Here is a 17,588-nt window from a genome sequence, read left to right on the forward strand (position 1 = left end):
GCACCCTGGGTTTCTGGTCACTGACTAGCAGCTGACGAGCACTGGCTTGAGCAGAGGGAAAGTAAGAATAAAACATATTTGCTCTTGGGTTTTACTCTGTGGCCCTGCTTCGTGGTTCTCACCTGAGAAAACCCCGCTTCCGATGGCCCACAGGTGCTATTACTCATGTTTAAAATGCCTTAGTGCAGGCAGGTCTCAGCGCCAGCTGAACATTAGAACCACCTAGGGAGGTTTCAAATCGCCAGATGCCCCGGCTGCACCCCAGACCAATAAAAGTGGCTCTCTGGGGGCAGGACCTGGGTGTGACTAGTTGTTAAGGCGTCCCAGGTGATACCAATGGACAGGCAGAGCCGAGAACCTCTGCCTCTGAAACAATATTTTCAGAGCAAATGCAGAAAATGCACAGATTTAGAATGATCACTAGTCATTCACTTCGAGAGGAGATAGAGAAAAAAGTGATCACCAAGACTGACCCAAAAGGGAGGAAGTGCCACCTGCAAGCAATAGACTATCATCTTCATCAAGGGACAACTGACAGGCAGACGGCTAGTGATCCAGCACTGTGAGAGGTCCTTAAACACCGCAGATAATCCACAGGCTGCCCAAACAGAGCCACAAAGTACAAGAACCCTGGGTTCTCAGCCCAAACTGCTCATCAGAACCACCTTTAAAAACACACCCAAGTCATGCCCAGACCAATTAGATCAGGACTGGGGGGGACTGGCTAGTGCACAGCATTTTTTAAAACAGTGGCTCTCACACCTAACTTGATCAGATTTACCTGGACCCACCGCCATGGTTTCTGACTCAGGCTGGGTTGGGGAGGGGTATATGAGAACACGCAGTTCTAACAGACTCCCTGGTGATGTTGATGCTACTGGCCCAGGGGTCACACTTTGAGAACCGCTGTTTCATAGGTTCCGCAGCTGACTGTGATTAGTGCAGCCAAGACGGAGGACCACTGTGTAAGAAGAGCAGGCTCTGGCCAAGGTGTCCAGGGAAGGAATTATTGTAGCCCTGCCACCAACCTTGGGCTTGACTATAAGCCATTGAGGTTTTTCAAGCCTCAGCTTGCTCCTGGTCTATAAAATTGAGATGTAACAAAGAGATCCTTGGTTCTTTCTACAAATGCCTTTTTTTGAAGGGCTACTACACATGAAACACTGATATAAATACACATAGAAAGGAAAAGTGGCCTTATGGGCAATAAAAAAAAAAGCTTTCAAAACACAGGAAAGCTACGTTCTTGGTCACAGAATTTCAGTACATTTGGAGACACATCAATGGGGATGGTCTAGGGATGCGTGACAGTGTCAAACGGGCATGTGCTGAGTCATTCACGCTGTTTCCCAGACTCACCTGTGAGGACTTTGCACAGCTGCCCAGGTATCTGGGCCTCGGGAGAGGGGCTGGCTGTCAAGGACCATTTGCGCCTGACCAGATGTTCTTGTCCCTGGGAACTGTTGAGGGGCTGGATGAGCACCTGCTCCTGCCCAAGCTGGATGAGGCCAACCTGCCCAGAAAGAGAAAAACAGACGTCAGTCATCCTCATTCGCGCCCATCCAGGACCAAAGGCAGAGGCTGGGAAGGCCACCCGGCTGAGGCCTGTTCCCCTGCTGGGGCTGCTGCTGGGCAGGCGGCACCGATTCACGGAGTCCAAGAAGGAGCTCGCGTGTGACCTGAAGCATGCTACCCAGCAGTCGTGCTGGGGATCAGGCGATGGGAGGCAGAGGCTGGGGGCACAACAGCACCCATTCTCTGTGTTCACTTTCAAAGATATACTACTGTGTATTTTTTTTTTAACTTTTTAAATTATTTTTAAGTCATCCCCCAAAAGTAAACCTGAGGAGGTACCTCCAAAAGTGTTGGGAATGAATGACAATTATATCCTTAATAGAAAAAAAAAAGTGTGTGTGTATATATATATATGTGTGTGTGTGTGTATATATATATACATATATATATATCCCTAGGGATCACTATTTAGAATCCCTACTTAGACTATTTAGAATTTTATATAGAAACTTATCCCTGGGGATTACTAGAATTAAATAGAGAGGATGGAGTCAGACCTTAGTGTTAATAGTTTGGTGATAGGAGATTTGTAGATTGCTTCAGTGTTTCAAGAGAACTTGGCAGAGTATCTAATGAATTAGATTTGGGTTCCAATTTAAAGTACATCAGTGATTTAGATCTGTAATTTTAAAATCTTATCAGGTTTGTAAGCAGTATCAGAATGTATAAGAGAACTTAAGACTTCTTTACAAGACTAGTAACTCATTATTTATAAGAACCATTTAAGTTCTTGAAAAGGATTTATTCTTTAATCAGACTACAAAAGAACTTGAAAATGAAACTGAATATGCTAAATTTCTAAACATGGTTTTAAAGGTTTAAATGTTGTTCATCACCAGTTTTGTAAACAGGATCAAATGTTATCCAAAGGCTCCTTAAAAAGAATTTCAAAAACTTGCTAGATTATAATGAGAACGTGATTTGTAAATTGAACGAAAAACTTAAAGACTAGGATTCTTAACTTGCCACTTTAATAGAGTGACTACTAATTCTTAAAAACATATACATAATGCAGAGAACTTTTCCCTTCATTTGGAACCAATGCTGACAGCATTAAAAGTCTGCCCTCCTGCCCAGGATACTTGCCACTAGCTTCCCTCTGCTGCTGCTGCTAAGTCACCTCAGTCGTGTCCGACTCTGTGCGACCCCATAGACGGCAGCCCACCAGGCTCCCCCGTCCCTGGGATTCTCCAGGCAAGAACACTGGAGTGGGTTGCCATTGCCTTCTCCAGTGCATGAAAGGGAAAAGTGAAAGTGAAGTCACTCAGTCATGTCCGACTCTTCGCGACCCCATGGACTGCAGCCTACCAGGCTCCACCGTCCATGGGATTTTCCAGGCAAGAGTACTGGAGTGGGTTGCCACTGCCTTCTCCGCTTCCCCCTGAGTCATCAACAAAACAAGGTAAGCCTCCCACAAGGAAACCGACTGGGTATTACCTGTGTTTGCCCACTGGACCCTGCAGCCCACAGCCCCTGCTCTGGGTTCATGGTCAGGACCACCTTTGCTAGCACAGATTTGGGAGATAGAGCCAATCTGTCTTAGGCTGTCACGAACATCCCCGCTTCTCTCTCTCACCTACACGACTTTCTAAAAGCTATAAACATACTAAAGCAACGGTTCTCAAACTCCAATGTGCATCAAAATCACCTGGAGGTCGTGGATGCTCACCAAGAACATTCATTTCTAACAAGTCCCCAGGTGATACTGATGCTGTAGGCCTGAGGACCACACTCTGAGAAGCAGTGTTCACCACAGCTCAGCAATTCCTCCAGCCTCAGGTACAAAGTTTACTCACACTGAAGGATACAGACTCCTCTACCTTCTGAAAGGGTGCATCGATACGAATCCTCTGGAAATGAATCAGATCAATTACTAAGATCGCCTACAACTTTTAGTCCCCAAATCACAGGGTGAGACCATACTTACTGCTCTAAGCAGATTGCAAGGTTTCCATTTCATTAGAACTTCTGCCAAGAACAACTCAGAGATTTTACTGCCCAAATAAAACTGTCTTAAAGTGGTACTGCATGACCTGCCGGGAAGCACGGCTTTCTCCCTGCTCCTTTGAAGTTAAAACCTGAGTCTGTTCACTGTGATACTTCAGGGAGGTGGTTGTGGGGGGCAGTGCAGATCCCCACCGGAAAGCCTCAGGGCAGAACCCCTAGAGACCTGTCAGTGGAAACGTCCATGGTTGAAACAAAGTTGGCAGATGGGCCCCGCATGGAAGGAGGCCGTGCTCCCTGGAGGACACGCTCCATTCTGACAGGGTCCCAAGTCTTCCCAAAATGCTCGGGCTGCGGGAGGGCAAAGCCCTCCTTGCATCTAGCACTTTCCAAGCCAGTTATCATCCAGTGATCCAGCGTCCGAGCCTCTGGGTAAACAAACAGTTACCCAGTAGTTCTGATGTGACACAACACAGAGAATCTGTAAGAAAGCCTACAGGCAGGTGTGTGCGCGCGCGCGCGCACACACACACACACACACAACACACACACACACACACACACACACACACACACACACACACACACACACACACACACACACACACACACAACCACGGTGCTAGCTCCTGGTGGAGTTTTTGCCTTAGAGGGTCGTTTTCACAGGGACCCACATACTGGTTTCAATCTACTCAAGAAAGAGAATAGCAAAGCTGGTGAGCCAGACACATGGGCCAGAGACCTGCATTCAACCAGGCAGCCACGCGCCCCCTCGGGCCCAGAATTTCCAGCAGGCCTGTGACCAGAACAAGCACCTGGAGGGAAGCGCCGGGCACAGCCCACCCGCCCAGGAGCCACAAGGGACTCGCCCCTGCTCTCCCCAAGTGCTGCCACCGGGCACCCTGAAGCCTCACCAGCACCCACCGGGTCATCGCGGTGATAAGAGGTTCTGTGAAAAGTGCTGTCTCCACCACTACCCCCACCCTCCCTGCCACACACACACAGACACACACAGACATGCATACACATACACACCCAGACATACACACACAGAGAGACATACATACACATGCGTGCACAGAAACATACATGTACACATATACACATACAGACACACACACACATATATACATACACATGCGCACACACATATACACACATGCACACAGACATACATAGACACAGGCATACACACACTCACACAGACATGCATATACACACATGGATGCACACACACATGCACACACACATACACACATGCACACACACATACACACATGCACAGACACACATATACACACATACAGAATACACACGCACACAGAGAGACATACATACACACAGACATATACACACATACAGACATACATGCACACACATGCACACACATATACACACATGCACACAGAGACATACACACAGACATACATATACACACATATACACACATGCACACAAAGACATACACACACACAAACACAATCTCAGCACAGGGGAAAAACTTATCAGCCCTTTCCCTAACCATCCTCTCCCTCCCCTTTCCCTACAAAAATAAATCCCCTTCCCTGGCACTCTATGTCCCAGCCCACTACCCGCTGAGTTAGAGGGCATCTGTCACAGCCCAGTGCATAGTTTGTGCCTTTGAGGCAGGATCAGAATTATGCCTCCTTATTTTTCCAATGTCTGCCACATAAAAGTGACTCAAGAAAAATGAGTGAACTGGACTGTCCTGGGATGGACTCAGATGAAACGGGATGGAACAGAATGAACTGGAAGGGCCGGCATGGACTAGAAGGCCCCAGCATGGCGCTCCTGCATCCTCCGCGTCCCTCAGTCCTATCCCTGGCTGCACACTGCAGTCCTCGGCTGATTCTGAGAACTCCTGAGGCCCAGGCCCCACTCCAGGTCACGTGAGTTAGAATCCCTGGGAGTGAAACTCAGGCACTGGTATTTTTGTTTAAGCTCACCGGGAGACTCTGATGCAGCCAGGGTCAAGAACCACTTTCCTAGTTTTCAGCTGGCTGCCGGAGAGGCGGGCATGGAGCGCCTGCACCAGCCTGGGCCTTCCTGACGGGGCGCTCTGCCCTGTGGCCCAAGAGCTGAGCAGGGTTTCCTGGGTTTGCATCATTCCTCTGCTCACCGTCTATGCCGAGAAGTGAGCCACTGGCAATGCTCTTGCAAGGCCTCCCTGTTCCACAGACACCAGCGAGGAAACGCCTCAGATCACAGTATATGCAAGAGCGCTGCAGACCCCATCTGAAGAGGCAGACTGAGGGGACTGGACTCCCCTGGCAGACAGGACTGGAAGCCCAGAGGCCTCTGGCTTTTAAAGGAGACAACAATCGTCGATGAAATGGTGCTCTTAGACAGAAATCTTACATCTTCTAAGATTTGGTATCCTGCTAAAGAAGTTTGTTGAAGTTGCTCAGCCGTGTGAGACTCTTCGCGATCCCATGGACTGCAGCCTACCGGGCTCCTCTGTCCATGGAACTTTCCAGGCAAGAGTACTGGTGTGGGTTGCCATTTCCTTCTCCAGGGCATCTTCCCGACCCGGGGATCAAACCAGGTCTCCCATATTGCAGGCAGACGCCTTACCTTTAAAGAAGTTTGTGGCAAATAAAATGTATCAGGTATAACCTGATATTGCAAAAGTTCTGAGTGGTTCCCTCTCAGTTCCCTTTGTTCTGGAAGCTGGTTTTGAGGGGTTTCTGTGCTGCTTTAAGACAGCATTATAATCTGGGTATTATTAACCCCACCCCACCCCTTGAAGCAGGACTAGCTCTCCCTGCAGCTGAAAAAATGAGTGAAGGTCAGAAAGGTTTGTAACTTCCTAACATTAGCGAGGCTTCTTTGCATAACATGAAAAATGCGACCTCACCATCCTACAAAGGCCGCACAGGGACTTCAGTGCCCAGGGAGCCTTCCAAGCCTCTCCTTTTCAGGAGGCCATGGCTCCTGGGTTCACTGGACTGGGCCTTCGGCGGCCTCCTCCCTGTGGACGGGTGAGTGTAGGTGGTTGCAGAGGAGGGAGCAAGTCTGCTCCCAAGAAGGAAAAACAGTCCTGGGGCTGCAGGCCCTCCTACTCTGGCCTCAGACATTTGGGGGGGGCCTCAGCGGAATCTGGGGGGGCTTGAACCTGTCCCAGAAGGAGCATCCCCGATACAGCACAGGTATGAGGGGCCTCCCAACCTCCACAAGGAGCCCCCCTTTCAGGGTCGTGTTGCTTCCTCTGCAAACGTCAATTGGCCTGAACACAGATTCTCGGTCTTTACTCCAAAGTTGGCGCCCCCGTTTGCATCACTAGACAGTCAGTCATAGACCCCCCTCCTTCAGACCCCCTCGTGTAGTCTTCCTCTCTGTTTCCACCACCCGCGCCTTGACGCCCATCACCTCGCCCTTCCAAATGCCCCCTGCTCCTGTCCTCCCCACACTGCTCTCACCAGAGGCCCCCCGGTCAGTGGCCAGAAATGCCCCTTCGCGGTCTCCAGGCCAGTGATCCTCAAAATGGTCCCCGACCAGCAGCAGCGGCAGCACCTGAGAACCTGTCAGAGCTCAAGCTCTCGGGGCCACCGCCAGACGGACTGGGTCAGAAACCTGAGCGGTGGGGGCCGGCAATCCAGGGAGCAAATGCTGCCGGGAACTCTGATGCCGGCTCAGGGCTGAGAACCGCTCATTATGGATGAACTCTGCGTGGGCACCCTGGCCCGGCCTCCTCCGAGCCACACACCTGTCCGTTCCGTTCGCCCCCATCTCCACCCCAGCGCAGGCCCTGACGCAGGGAAGGCCCTGGCCCGGAGACTCTGCCATCTCTCCTCCCACCAGAACCTAAGGCCCACCCCACCCCAGCCCCACTAGACCCAGAGCCAAGCCCACCCCAACCTGCTTCCGCCTGCCCAACCCCCCTCCCCACCCCCACCCTGCAGGCTTAAGAGGAAGACCCTTCCCCTGCGAACCTGACTGCCTTCCCAGACAGGTCCCCACGTCCTAGTTCTCTCTGAGGCTCACTGGGAGCCTACCGGAGGGTCCTGCACACGGCAGGTATATGATAATGATCTGCTCATTCAGTCAACAGCCTTGACTGGTTGGTTGATCTATAAATGGAAAAGTCTGGAAACAGCCTGTGGGGCAAGAGAAGAAATGTGTTTCCAATGCCTTAACGTGCCAGGCTCTCGCTAACTGATTTCAGACTTTATCTTATTTTGTTCTATCAACAGCCATGCAAAGCCAGTGTTATTCACCCTGTATGACTGCAGACAGGGGCGTTCAAAGGAGCCAAGCGACTTGCTCAAGATCACAGCCCAGAAGTCTCACTTCCGAAAGGACATGAGTGTGACGGTGCCCTGTGAGCCCGTGCGTAGAAGCCACGGGGAAGGTTAACTGCTGACTCTGAGTGGTTCCCCAGGACATACTGGCTGCAAAAACATCTCCTGTTGCACATATCCAAGGTCAAGCAGCTGTACTATCTCAGAATTCAGGAAATAAGCTCCGAGAGTGCTGTCAAAGAAGACATCTTCACTTCATCATCCCATCTTGTACTTCTTTTTTAACAGGCTGCCAACTAAATACAAAGTTCAGATGGGAAAATCTAGCTACATACCCTAGGTAAGTAACTAGAGAGGCTCAGGTATCCAAGGTTACGGTCATGGGCAGCCTGATGCTCTCGAGCGGTGGGTACAGAGAGTTACCATTAGAGTGAGCATCCTTCCAGAGGAGCGGGTGGGAGGCCTTAGAATCCTATGCTCTAAGTTCTCTTCTTTAATTCCTCCACATCCCAAATTTTACAACTGTCTTTTCCCTTCTTGCTTTCCTTAACATCCACTCAACTGGTCCTTTTTACAAAGTTTTAAAAACTGTGTTTTGGCATTTTCCAAATATATTTATGCTGTTCATGATACGCTCGTCAATTAACTGATGAATGACTAAGGACTGCATGCATTCCCCACACCTGTATCAATAGAATGATGCAGGATAATGTGGCGTGGTCTATTTGCTCCCTTCCCAATGGCCTCCACACCACAGAGCTCTTGCCAAGACTGCTTCCTCCTCAGCTATAAGTGATCAAGTGATGCTGCATCTAAAAGCTGGGCAATTTTGTGGTCAATGAAAAGCGAGTTGGGCAACTCTAAAGGGAGAGGCAGCAACCGCCCAAACTGACCCCTCCTTCATCACTGATATCACGCTGCCCTCTTGACAGCGTGGGCCCCCAACTCTTCTAAGCCACCTGCTGACTGCCTGGCTGACCTCAGTCCCACCCTGTTCTTATCTGGACCACATTTCTTCCCCTGTGGGAATGGTGAGCACTCTCCCAAAAGCTCCCGAGCAGACTGGAAGGAAGAGCTACAGGAACTAAGAGTGTGGGGAGCAGCCCGGTGAGGGGCTCCTGCCCAGGCCCTGCCCTGTGGTCGGGCACCGCAGAGCCCCCTGCCCTGTGGTCGGGCACTGCAGAGGCCCCTGCCCTGTGGTCTGGCACCGCAGAGCCCCCTGCACTATGGTCGGGCACCAGACAGACAGAGCCAGGGCGGCTGGGCCATTAGGCCCCGGTGAGCAGCCTGGGTGAAAGAGACATAAGCCAGCATCTCTCGGAGCGTGGATGTGACTCCAGAGGAGGTGTCCTGGGACCAGCCCTGACCTTCTGTTTCTCCTGGGTGGCCTGGAAAAAGGGCCACGTCCCAGAGCTCCTGGGGGTCCTGTGTGGCCCCAGGATCTCGCCCACAGCGCACCCCCGCAGGCCACAGCCCCAGCTAAGAGGCGGGCATATTCTGGCCGAGGACTTCCCTGACCCAGTGCTCATGAAGGCAGAAGGGCCCCTGTTCAGCAGACCAGACCCTCCGCCTCTCTGTCCTCCTCTCCTCACACATCGGGATGAGAACGGCCCCTCCGTCCGCTTCTTTCCGACAGGCAGCTCTGAGAGTCTTCTCAGAGACAGACACTCACTCTGTCTCTGGGGTTCCACCTTCACGGCCTGCTCCGGTGAATCTTAACCCAAAGTGTCTTCACATTCCGCCGGCCTTCCATGATCTGGTCCCATTCACACGAGGCAGCTGATGCAAACTCACATAAATCCTCTGGGAGAGAAAATACCTTCCTCGTATGCCCAGAGTTCATCGCTTTGAAGTTGTACACAGTTACAGAAACTTCCCAAAACCTATGTTATGTCTGAGGACTTCTCTGAAATGTAAATAAAACGAAGATGCATAAACATAAAACAATTAATACTTGAGCCCATGGTCTCTGAAGATCCAAACTATGCAGCTTGCACAGCTTTTCAAGGTAAGACAGAGAAGGGAACCACCACAGACCCCCACCTCCACCCAGGGTCAAAAGCCGGGGCTCCGAGGGTGAAGAACAAAACGGAGTGTGAGATTTACTTCCCCTGCCCCCATAAACAATTAAAGAACGGTCTATTTTAATCATGCATCTCCTTCAAACAGGTATCCAACGTCTCCGGGGACAGCAACGCTCCTCATTAGGCCGTTCCGGAGACGTGAGATGCAGCGGGTTTAATTCAAACTCAACACCGGAATAAAATTTTATCGAACGCATCCATGTCCACCTGTTTCTTTACCATCTTACGGCTGCTTCTGCACTCAAAGGGCAGTGTTGAGTAGCTGGGACAGAGACCATATGGCCTGCAAAGCCTGCAGTATTTACTACTTGGTCCTTTCCAGAAACAGTTTGCCAACCCTGCTCTACATGATTCTTCAGACACAGCGAGGCTTTGGAATGCTCCCAACTGTGGGCACCAACACCCATCTACTGGGCGTTATTCCTTCCCCCATACCTCATGGTTGAGCCTGTCCTGAAAAACACACAACACCCAAACGAGATATCCACGGGGCTTCTACCATGGTCCAGAGGGGCTAACACAACGCTACCCCCATTGGAACTGTCTTAAGCACACTGAGGACCAAAATCAAAGTAAGGTGGGGTGTGGTACAAACCTGGTTAGCCTACATTTCTGCTGCTTTCTTTTCTAGAAGAGCAGGACCACTCTGCCACCAAACAGGTCCACTCCAAGTCACCCGGCGTCTCTGAACCCCTGCCCTTCCTCTATAGGGTGTATTAGAAAGAAGTGTCCAAGTCCAGCTACATGAATGGGATGAACAAGGCAGACGAAACCACAGAAATACAAACTTAAAATCTAAAGGTGCCCCCACCGCAGCTGGCACATGCTTAACACAGCCTCTTTGCCTCGTTCCTTTATCTAAAGCACAGCGCCCTCACATGGTGCTGAAGGGAAGGACAGTCCTGCTGAAAACCTGGAGGACAGAAGGGAACTCTCACAGCTCAGAGCCATGTGTGAAAGGGCCCAGCACTCACTCCAGGAGGATTTTAAATCAGTGGTATCCAGATATCCACTCTCAGCTCCTTCGCAGATAGCGCCTCGCTGGAAACTTTACACCAAGAAGTATAAACTCTGACCTCTACAGAAACTCACTAAACCGCAGCAAATGGGATTCAGATGTTTCCATGTTCACTACAGTGATGTGACCTAGACTTTAAACACTTTGGCAAAAACAGGAAAAATGATGTGGGCCTTCCAGTCCCTCCCAGAACATGATACAGCCTTGACCCGAGTCCTTCAGTGATCTGAGCCTTTCTCACCCTTACTTAAGCCTCCTCACCCACAGCTCACATTCCCCACCGCTGTTCCACACTAGCTCCTACCAGGCCCCTCCATGGTCCCTTTTCCTTGTTTAAAGGAAAGATGCCGATTTCTCCAGTTCAGCAAATGGAGATCACATTCTTATCAGAACTCAAAAAATCCTACAAGGGGAACTGGTGAAGGCCAAGTTTAGGGAATTACTACTTAAGTCCCCCTGCACTGCCGGGAAGAGAGCAGTCTTACATAAAGACTCTGACCATCAGGGTTTCTGACCTTTGTGGCAGATTCGTGTCAACTTGTTGCACGCTATGTGGGTAAGGGCGAGAGAATTCTAGATGGTGGAGCGAGAGAAGGTTGAAGTGGGGAAAGCAGTTTCTTGTGCCAAGAAAGGACAGACACAAAAGAATATCAGAAACCACTTCCCCAGAAGATAGAGAAACATGCTCTGAGCCCATCCCAGGCTTTGCCGGGTGGGGGCAGCCCACCTGCCAGCCATCTGTGCTCCTTGGGGGCACGATGAGAAGCTTAGAAGTGCTGTTTGGGCACCAATGTAACCAAGTGAACCAATGTAAGCCAAGGCAGGGCAGAGGTGCCCAAGGACTTCCTCCCTCCCTCCAAGCACTTCCACAGGTGCAGCAACCACAGCAGGGTGGGGTAAGGGCAGGTTACCGCCACATCCAGAGAGCTTCTGGGGACAGAGAGAGGGTCTTATCACCCAGGTCAGCATTCCTCAGGCCTGGCTGCAGGTAGGTGCCACACAAATGCCTGCTTGCAGGGTAAGGTAAAAATATTAGGGGCACCCTCCCATTCCTGGCTCCCACGTTTTAACTAACAAGAGTAGGTTAGCGACCTGTCCGGGGACCCCTCCAAATATCCTTTCCTGGATAAAGATTCAGAATTACAGAAAGGAGGTCAATGCTTAAGACTCCATCCCCAATTCAAGAACAGACGAACTGTACGCATACAGATCGGTGTTCCCCGTGACACGCACATAGCACACCTGTGCAGAAGCAAACAGGGCTCTCTCTACACCTGGCCCGGGTGCACTTGTCAGCCTAGGGGCCTGACGGATTTCATCTAGGCCGGGCCTGTGCTCCCTGGGCAGGCTGCGGCTATCTCGCTGTGCACCCCCACGTCGGTGCCAGCCTGGCGCACCTCTGAATTTTCAGGACGGAAAGCGGTGGATAATGGGATGACTCCCCTTTCTTGCCCTCTGCTCCGAGACCCTCTGGAAGGTTGGGGGTGCTCCCTCCTGCCAGCGGCAGAGCACACCGGAGGCCCCACCGCCATCCCAGCCCTCCCCGGAGACCTCCCTTCACCCCCACCCTTGGCGCCCGGACAGATCGCCAGGCAGACCCGGAGGTGGCAAGGGCTGTACCAGGCCGCCGCCGGCGCCGCAGGCGCTGAGCGAGACGAGGGAGCCGGGGTGGCCGAGCACGCTGCCGGAGTAGAAGCACAGTTCGGCGGACCGTCCGCGGCGCCCGCCTGCGCCGGCCTCCTCCACCTCGAAGCCGCCGGACAGGAAGCGCAGATCGCGGCGCAGCTGCAGGTACAGGTCGCGCCCGAAGGCCGGCAGGTGCAGCAGTAGGGCGCGCTCCCCCAGCCTGGCGCGAGGGGCTGCGGGGGGCGCGCGGGGCCGCCGGCGCCTGCGGGGCCCGGGGGCGCCGGGCAGGGGCTGCAGGTGCACGTCTTCCAGGCGCACCCGCCGCGGGAGCACCACCTCCACGTCGGCCGCCGCGTCGTCGACAGCTGCGGGGAGAGACGAGACGCGTCAGCGCGGCGGGGCCCGCCCTCCCGCCCGCCTGCCGCTCTCGGGGGCCAGCGCCGGGCAGCAGCGCCAGCGCGGTCCCGAGACGGCGCCCTCGTCCCGTCCCTCGCCCGGGCATCTCCGCGCCGGCCAGCGCCGCCGCCTGGGCCCCGCGCCACTCCGGACGCGGCCGCCCGAGCCCCTCCGGGGACGCGGCGCTCGGGGGAGCCGGCCCCCCGGCGGACGCCCGGAGCCGAGTCCTCCGGCCGCGGCCCGCGCCCCCTCGACCCCGCGGCTGTCAGCGGCCGGCCGCCGCGCCGCGGCCGCGCAAGCAGGCGGAGGCCGCCGGGGAGGGCAGGCGGAGGGTGGCCGCGGGAGGCGCGGGCGAAGGGGCGGCGGGAGCGGGGCGCTACCTGTGCCCGGGTCCAGTCCCCAGAGCAGCAGCAGCAGCAGGGGCAGGGCCAGGGGGGGCAGCAGGGCGCCGTCACACATGGTCCTCGGGAGCAGGCGCCCCCCGCGCGGCCGCGGCGGAGCAGGAGCGCGCGAGGCGGCGGCGCCAGCCGGAGTGAGGCTCCCCAGCCTTCGGAAAAAGTAATTAGCGCTGCGGACAAACCCAACGTGGTAAATCGCAAGCCCCGCCTTCTTCTCGGGAGGCGGGCAACGATTGGACTCCCGCTTTCTCCCGCCCCGCCTCGCCCTCGCCGATTGGCTGGGGCGGGCCTGATCCAGAGTGCGTAGTTAGGTTGTAAGCACTTTCTTACACGTGGTTTCTGGGCAGTTGCGGGAATGGAGCACCAGGTGGCGCAAGGGAGCCGCGTGAAGCCGCGCGATCCCGGACCACTGGGGAGACTCCTGACTGATGTTCAGTTTGTCCCCTTATTCGGAACTCTCAGTTTCCCTGGAAGACAGGCCAGAAATCGTCTAGCTTTAAGGGACTTCACCCATAAAGGCATATTCTCTCTGAATCTAAAGTAAAATGAGTTTTGGTTGCTTGTGGGTGAGCACTTTGGTGCACAAGCTGTGCAACTTTGCACCTTGGAAAAGAAGCTATGACAAACCTACGGTTTTTCCAGTAGTCATGTATGAGTGTGAGAGTTGGGCCATAAAGCAGGCTGAGTGCCAAAGAATTGATGCTTTCGAAACTGTAGTGTTGGAGAAGACGCTTAGAGTTCCTGAGACTGCGAGGAGATTCAACCAGTCAATTCCGAAGGAAATCAACCCTGAATATTCGTTGGAAGGACTGATGCTGCAACTCCAATACTTTGGCCACCTGATGTGAAGAGCTGACTCATTGGAAAAGACCCCAATGCTGGGAAAGATTGAGGGCAGGAAGGGAAGAGGGTGACAGAGGATGAGATGATTGGATGGCATCATTGACTCAGTGGACATGAGTTTGAGCAGACTCCCGGAGATATAGAAGGAAAGGGAAGCCTGGTGTGCTGCAGTTCATGGAGTCGCTAAGAGATGGGCACAACTGAGCGACTGAAAACAGCTAGTTACATCCAAGGCAGTGGTGTTTATGCAAAATCTTCACACCTTCTCCTGTTGTCTTGATCTTCACAGGAGTCAGTGGAAGTGGTGAGATCACACCCTCTGACAGACTGCTAAACTGAGGGAGAGAGAGCTTAAGGAGCTTGCTAACTTCCTCAGTGAGCTCCTGTCAGAACAGGAGGTGGAACTGTGGCCCTGACTTCCAGCCCGGTGCTGCTCACTGCCAACAAGAGCCCTCCAAGGCAAGCGGTGAGGAACATTAACTGGTTCTATAGACTAGGAAACGGGCACAGAGGGGCAAAGCCTGGACTTGAACCCAGGTCTTCCAGCAACAGAATGACTTCATTCTTTTCCTCAGACTATAACTGAGGTCTGCAGGCAAGTTGACTCCTTTAGTTTCCTGAGGAGCATCTTGTAGAAACAAAACAGAATGAAATGAGATGTAGCCATTCTCAGTTCTCGCCCCTTTCCCCGACCTACCCGTTTTTGTTTTCTCAAAGCAGAGGGGCTACAGCACTTCTCTTGTACTTTGCTGAGGGCCTCTCAGAATCTGAAATGTATCACAAGGATTGCATGTCATCAGGAGGAATCCAGAGGTGAGCTTTCACGACAGCTAACTCGAGGAGTGGACTGTGACACTGACTCTTAAAGCCCAGCGCTCTCACCACTGCTAACTCATCGCTCTCTGTTTCACCAGGGCGTGGCTGGTGGAATCCTCTCCTGCTTTGTCCACCCCACCCTCCACTGCTCCAGGGGCTGCCACTCATTGCTGGGCAATGAAGCTTCTGGAAGTCTCCACACACATCCTGCTCATGGCCAGGTTTGGGGCTTTTTCTCTCCTCTGACAGCAGCCTCAGCCAAATGAGAGTTCAGCATCATCTTCTGGTGGAACAAGATATCGTGGTGAACTCTTTGGTGCAGCTTTGTTGGCCAAAGAGCCACCTCAAAGTTCTGCCATTGAAAGCCGGGAATAGCAGCCCCACTGCCTTTCAGGAACAGTCCTGCTGTTGGAACCCACCTGAGTTTGCCATCGTTAACCTATCAGAGAGTCAGCAGTCTCCAGTCCTTTTGGCACCAGGGATCGGTTTCAGGGAAGATAATTTTTCCACAGGTGGGATGCGGGGAGGGCGGAGGGCAGATGGTTTGGGGATGATCCTCATAAGGAGCATGCAGCCTGAGTCCCTGGATGTGCAATTCACAGGAGGGCTTGCGTTCCTACAAATGCCACTGCTGATCTGACAGGAGACAGAGTTCAGGTGGTAACACAAGCGATGGGGAGTGGTTGTCAACACAGATGAAGCTTCCCTCACTTGCCCGCCTGACATTCACCTCCTGCTGTGCGGTCCAGTTCCTACCAGGTGGGGGGCCCCCGAGATAGGTGACCCTCAAATGCATTTGTCTGTAGGGACATGGAACCTGAAGCAACAGCAACGTGACATTTCATCTTCCAGCCTGTCCGAAACATATGAGCTTGGAAATATCTTTATTTCCCTTGGAAACAGGATTGGAGGACACTCTCCTGCCCGTGGATAGGGGTGTACATTGGTGCAGCCAATTTGAAGAACAAGTAGACAAACTATAGTAAAACTTAACATGTACACACCCTACAACTCTGCTGTCTACTCTGGTAGACAAACTAATAATGTATATTAGAATGCTCATCAGACCATGTTATTAAGAGCAAAAAATTTTGCAAAAATTTGAATGTTAATCATTAGATAAATGGCTAATAGAGCCCAGAAATAAACTCGTGCATATATGATCAACTAATACTTGACAAGGGAGCCAAAAATACTCATGGAGAAAAGATAGTCTCTTTAACATATGGTGGTGGGAAAACTAGAAATCAGTTTGCAAGAAAAATGAACTTGGACTCCTGTCTGACACCACTCACAAAAAACAACTTGAAATAAATGTAAAATTTGAAATGGTAAAACTTGTAGAAGAAAACAGAGAAGAAAACCTCTTTGACATTGGTCTTGGTAACAGTTTCTTAAATGACAACTAAAGTGCAAGAAACCAAACAAAAATCAACAAATGGCACTGTATCAAATCTCAAAGTTTCTGCAAAGCAAAGGAAACCATCAACAAAATGAAAAAGCTACTTACAGAATGGGAGAAAATATTTACAGACCATACACCTGATAAGGGTTTATTATCCAATATATATGGGATATTTATACAACTCATTAGAAAAAAATAGCCATCCAGTTGAAAAATGGAAAAAGAACCTGAATAGTTTTCTAAAGAAAATGTCGCACAAATGGCCAACAAGTACATGAAAAATTGTTCCAGACTAACCATCATGGAAATGTAAATTAAAACCACAATGAGATATCATCTTATACCTTTTAGGATGTCTATTATCATAAAAAACAAGAGACAACAAATGTTGGCAAGGATGTGGATAAAAGGAACTTGTGCTCTGTTTGAGGGAATCTAAATTGGTGTAGCCATTATGGAAAACAGTTCAGAGAAAAAACTTAATGGTGCTACCACGTGATCCAGCAATTCCACTTCTGGGCATATATCTGAAGGAAGACATTAAATGAAATAAGTCAGTCACAAAAAGACCAATACTGTGTGAGTCTGCTTATATGAGGATGAGGTGCCTAGAGTAGTCATATTTACAGTGGTTACTAGGGGCTGGGGCGAGGGAGAATGGAGACTCAGTGTTTAATGGGAACAAAGTTTCGGTCTGAGAAGATGAAAAAGCTCTCAAGATGGATGGTGGCAATGGCTGCACAACAATGTGAGTGTAACCTAATACCACTGCACTGTACACTTCGGGTGATTTAAGTGGTAAATTTTATGTTAGGTATATTTTCCCAAAATTAAAAAAGAAATGCTTGAAAAAGGAAATCACTACTGTTTGCTATGATCCTGTTTCATCTTAACAGACTAATTTCCTGGTCTTAATTTGCAGTGCTTCATCTCATTTCACACATGGAGGAGGGCTGGGAGGGATTAAAAGCAAGACAAACAAGCAGATAAAAGCCCTACAGATGGAAGCAGCAGTTTAAATCTGAGGTGAGGGAAGCCCTCTTCTTGGTCTGCGGGTGGAAGCAGCCTGCTGCCCTCACAGGTGGGAAAGGGCCTGAGGTTTTCAGCTCGGCCGGTGTGCTTGGTGAGCTGCTCCATTCTGGTGTCAGATCACGTTTTCCGATCATGTTGTCTGGAGCTGACTTCCCAGCAGATCGGTTATATTGATTCTCATGGCCTCTT

At 51.5% G+C, this 17,588-nt stretch overlaps 1 protein-coding gene across 4 annotated transcripts in view; it reads right to left on the reverse strand.

The window, feature by feature from the left end:
- Positions 1–13,475, reverse strand: part of ADAMTS17 (ADAM metallopeptidase with thrombospondin type 1 motif 17) — a 397,426-nt gene extending 383,951 nt beyond the window's left edge. For all 4 annotated transcript variants that reach the window (XM_081551355.1, XM_081551354.1, XM_081551353.1 and 1 more), the window contains exons 1-3: positions 13,286–13,475; positions 12,504–12,874; positions 1,360–1,513 (exon numbers count right to left, since the gene is read on the reverse strand). In XM_081551355.1, the coding sequence (XP_081407481.1) occupies positions 1,360–1,513; positions 12,504–12,874; positions 13,286–13,364 (604 nt within the window). In that variant the 5' untranslated portion in view covers positions 13,365–13,475. The remainder of the gene's footprint in view (positions 1–1,359; positions 1,514–12,503; positions 12,875–13,285) is intronic.
- Between the last annotated feature and the right edge of the window lie 4,113 nt (positions 13,476–17,588).

The sequence above is a fragment of the Giraffa tippelskirchi genome, chromosome 12 (assembly GCF_054371585.1).
Source record: "Giraffa tippelskirchi isolate mGirTip1 chromosome 12, T2T-mGirTip1v1.2.pri, whole genome shotgun sequence".
NCBI lineage: Eukaryota > Metazoa > Chordata > Mammalia > Artiodactyla > Giraffidae > Giraffa > Giraffa tippelskirchi.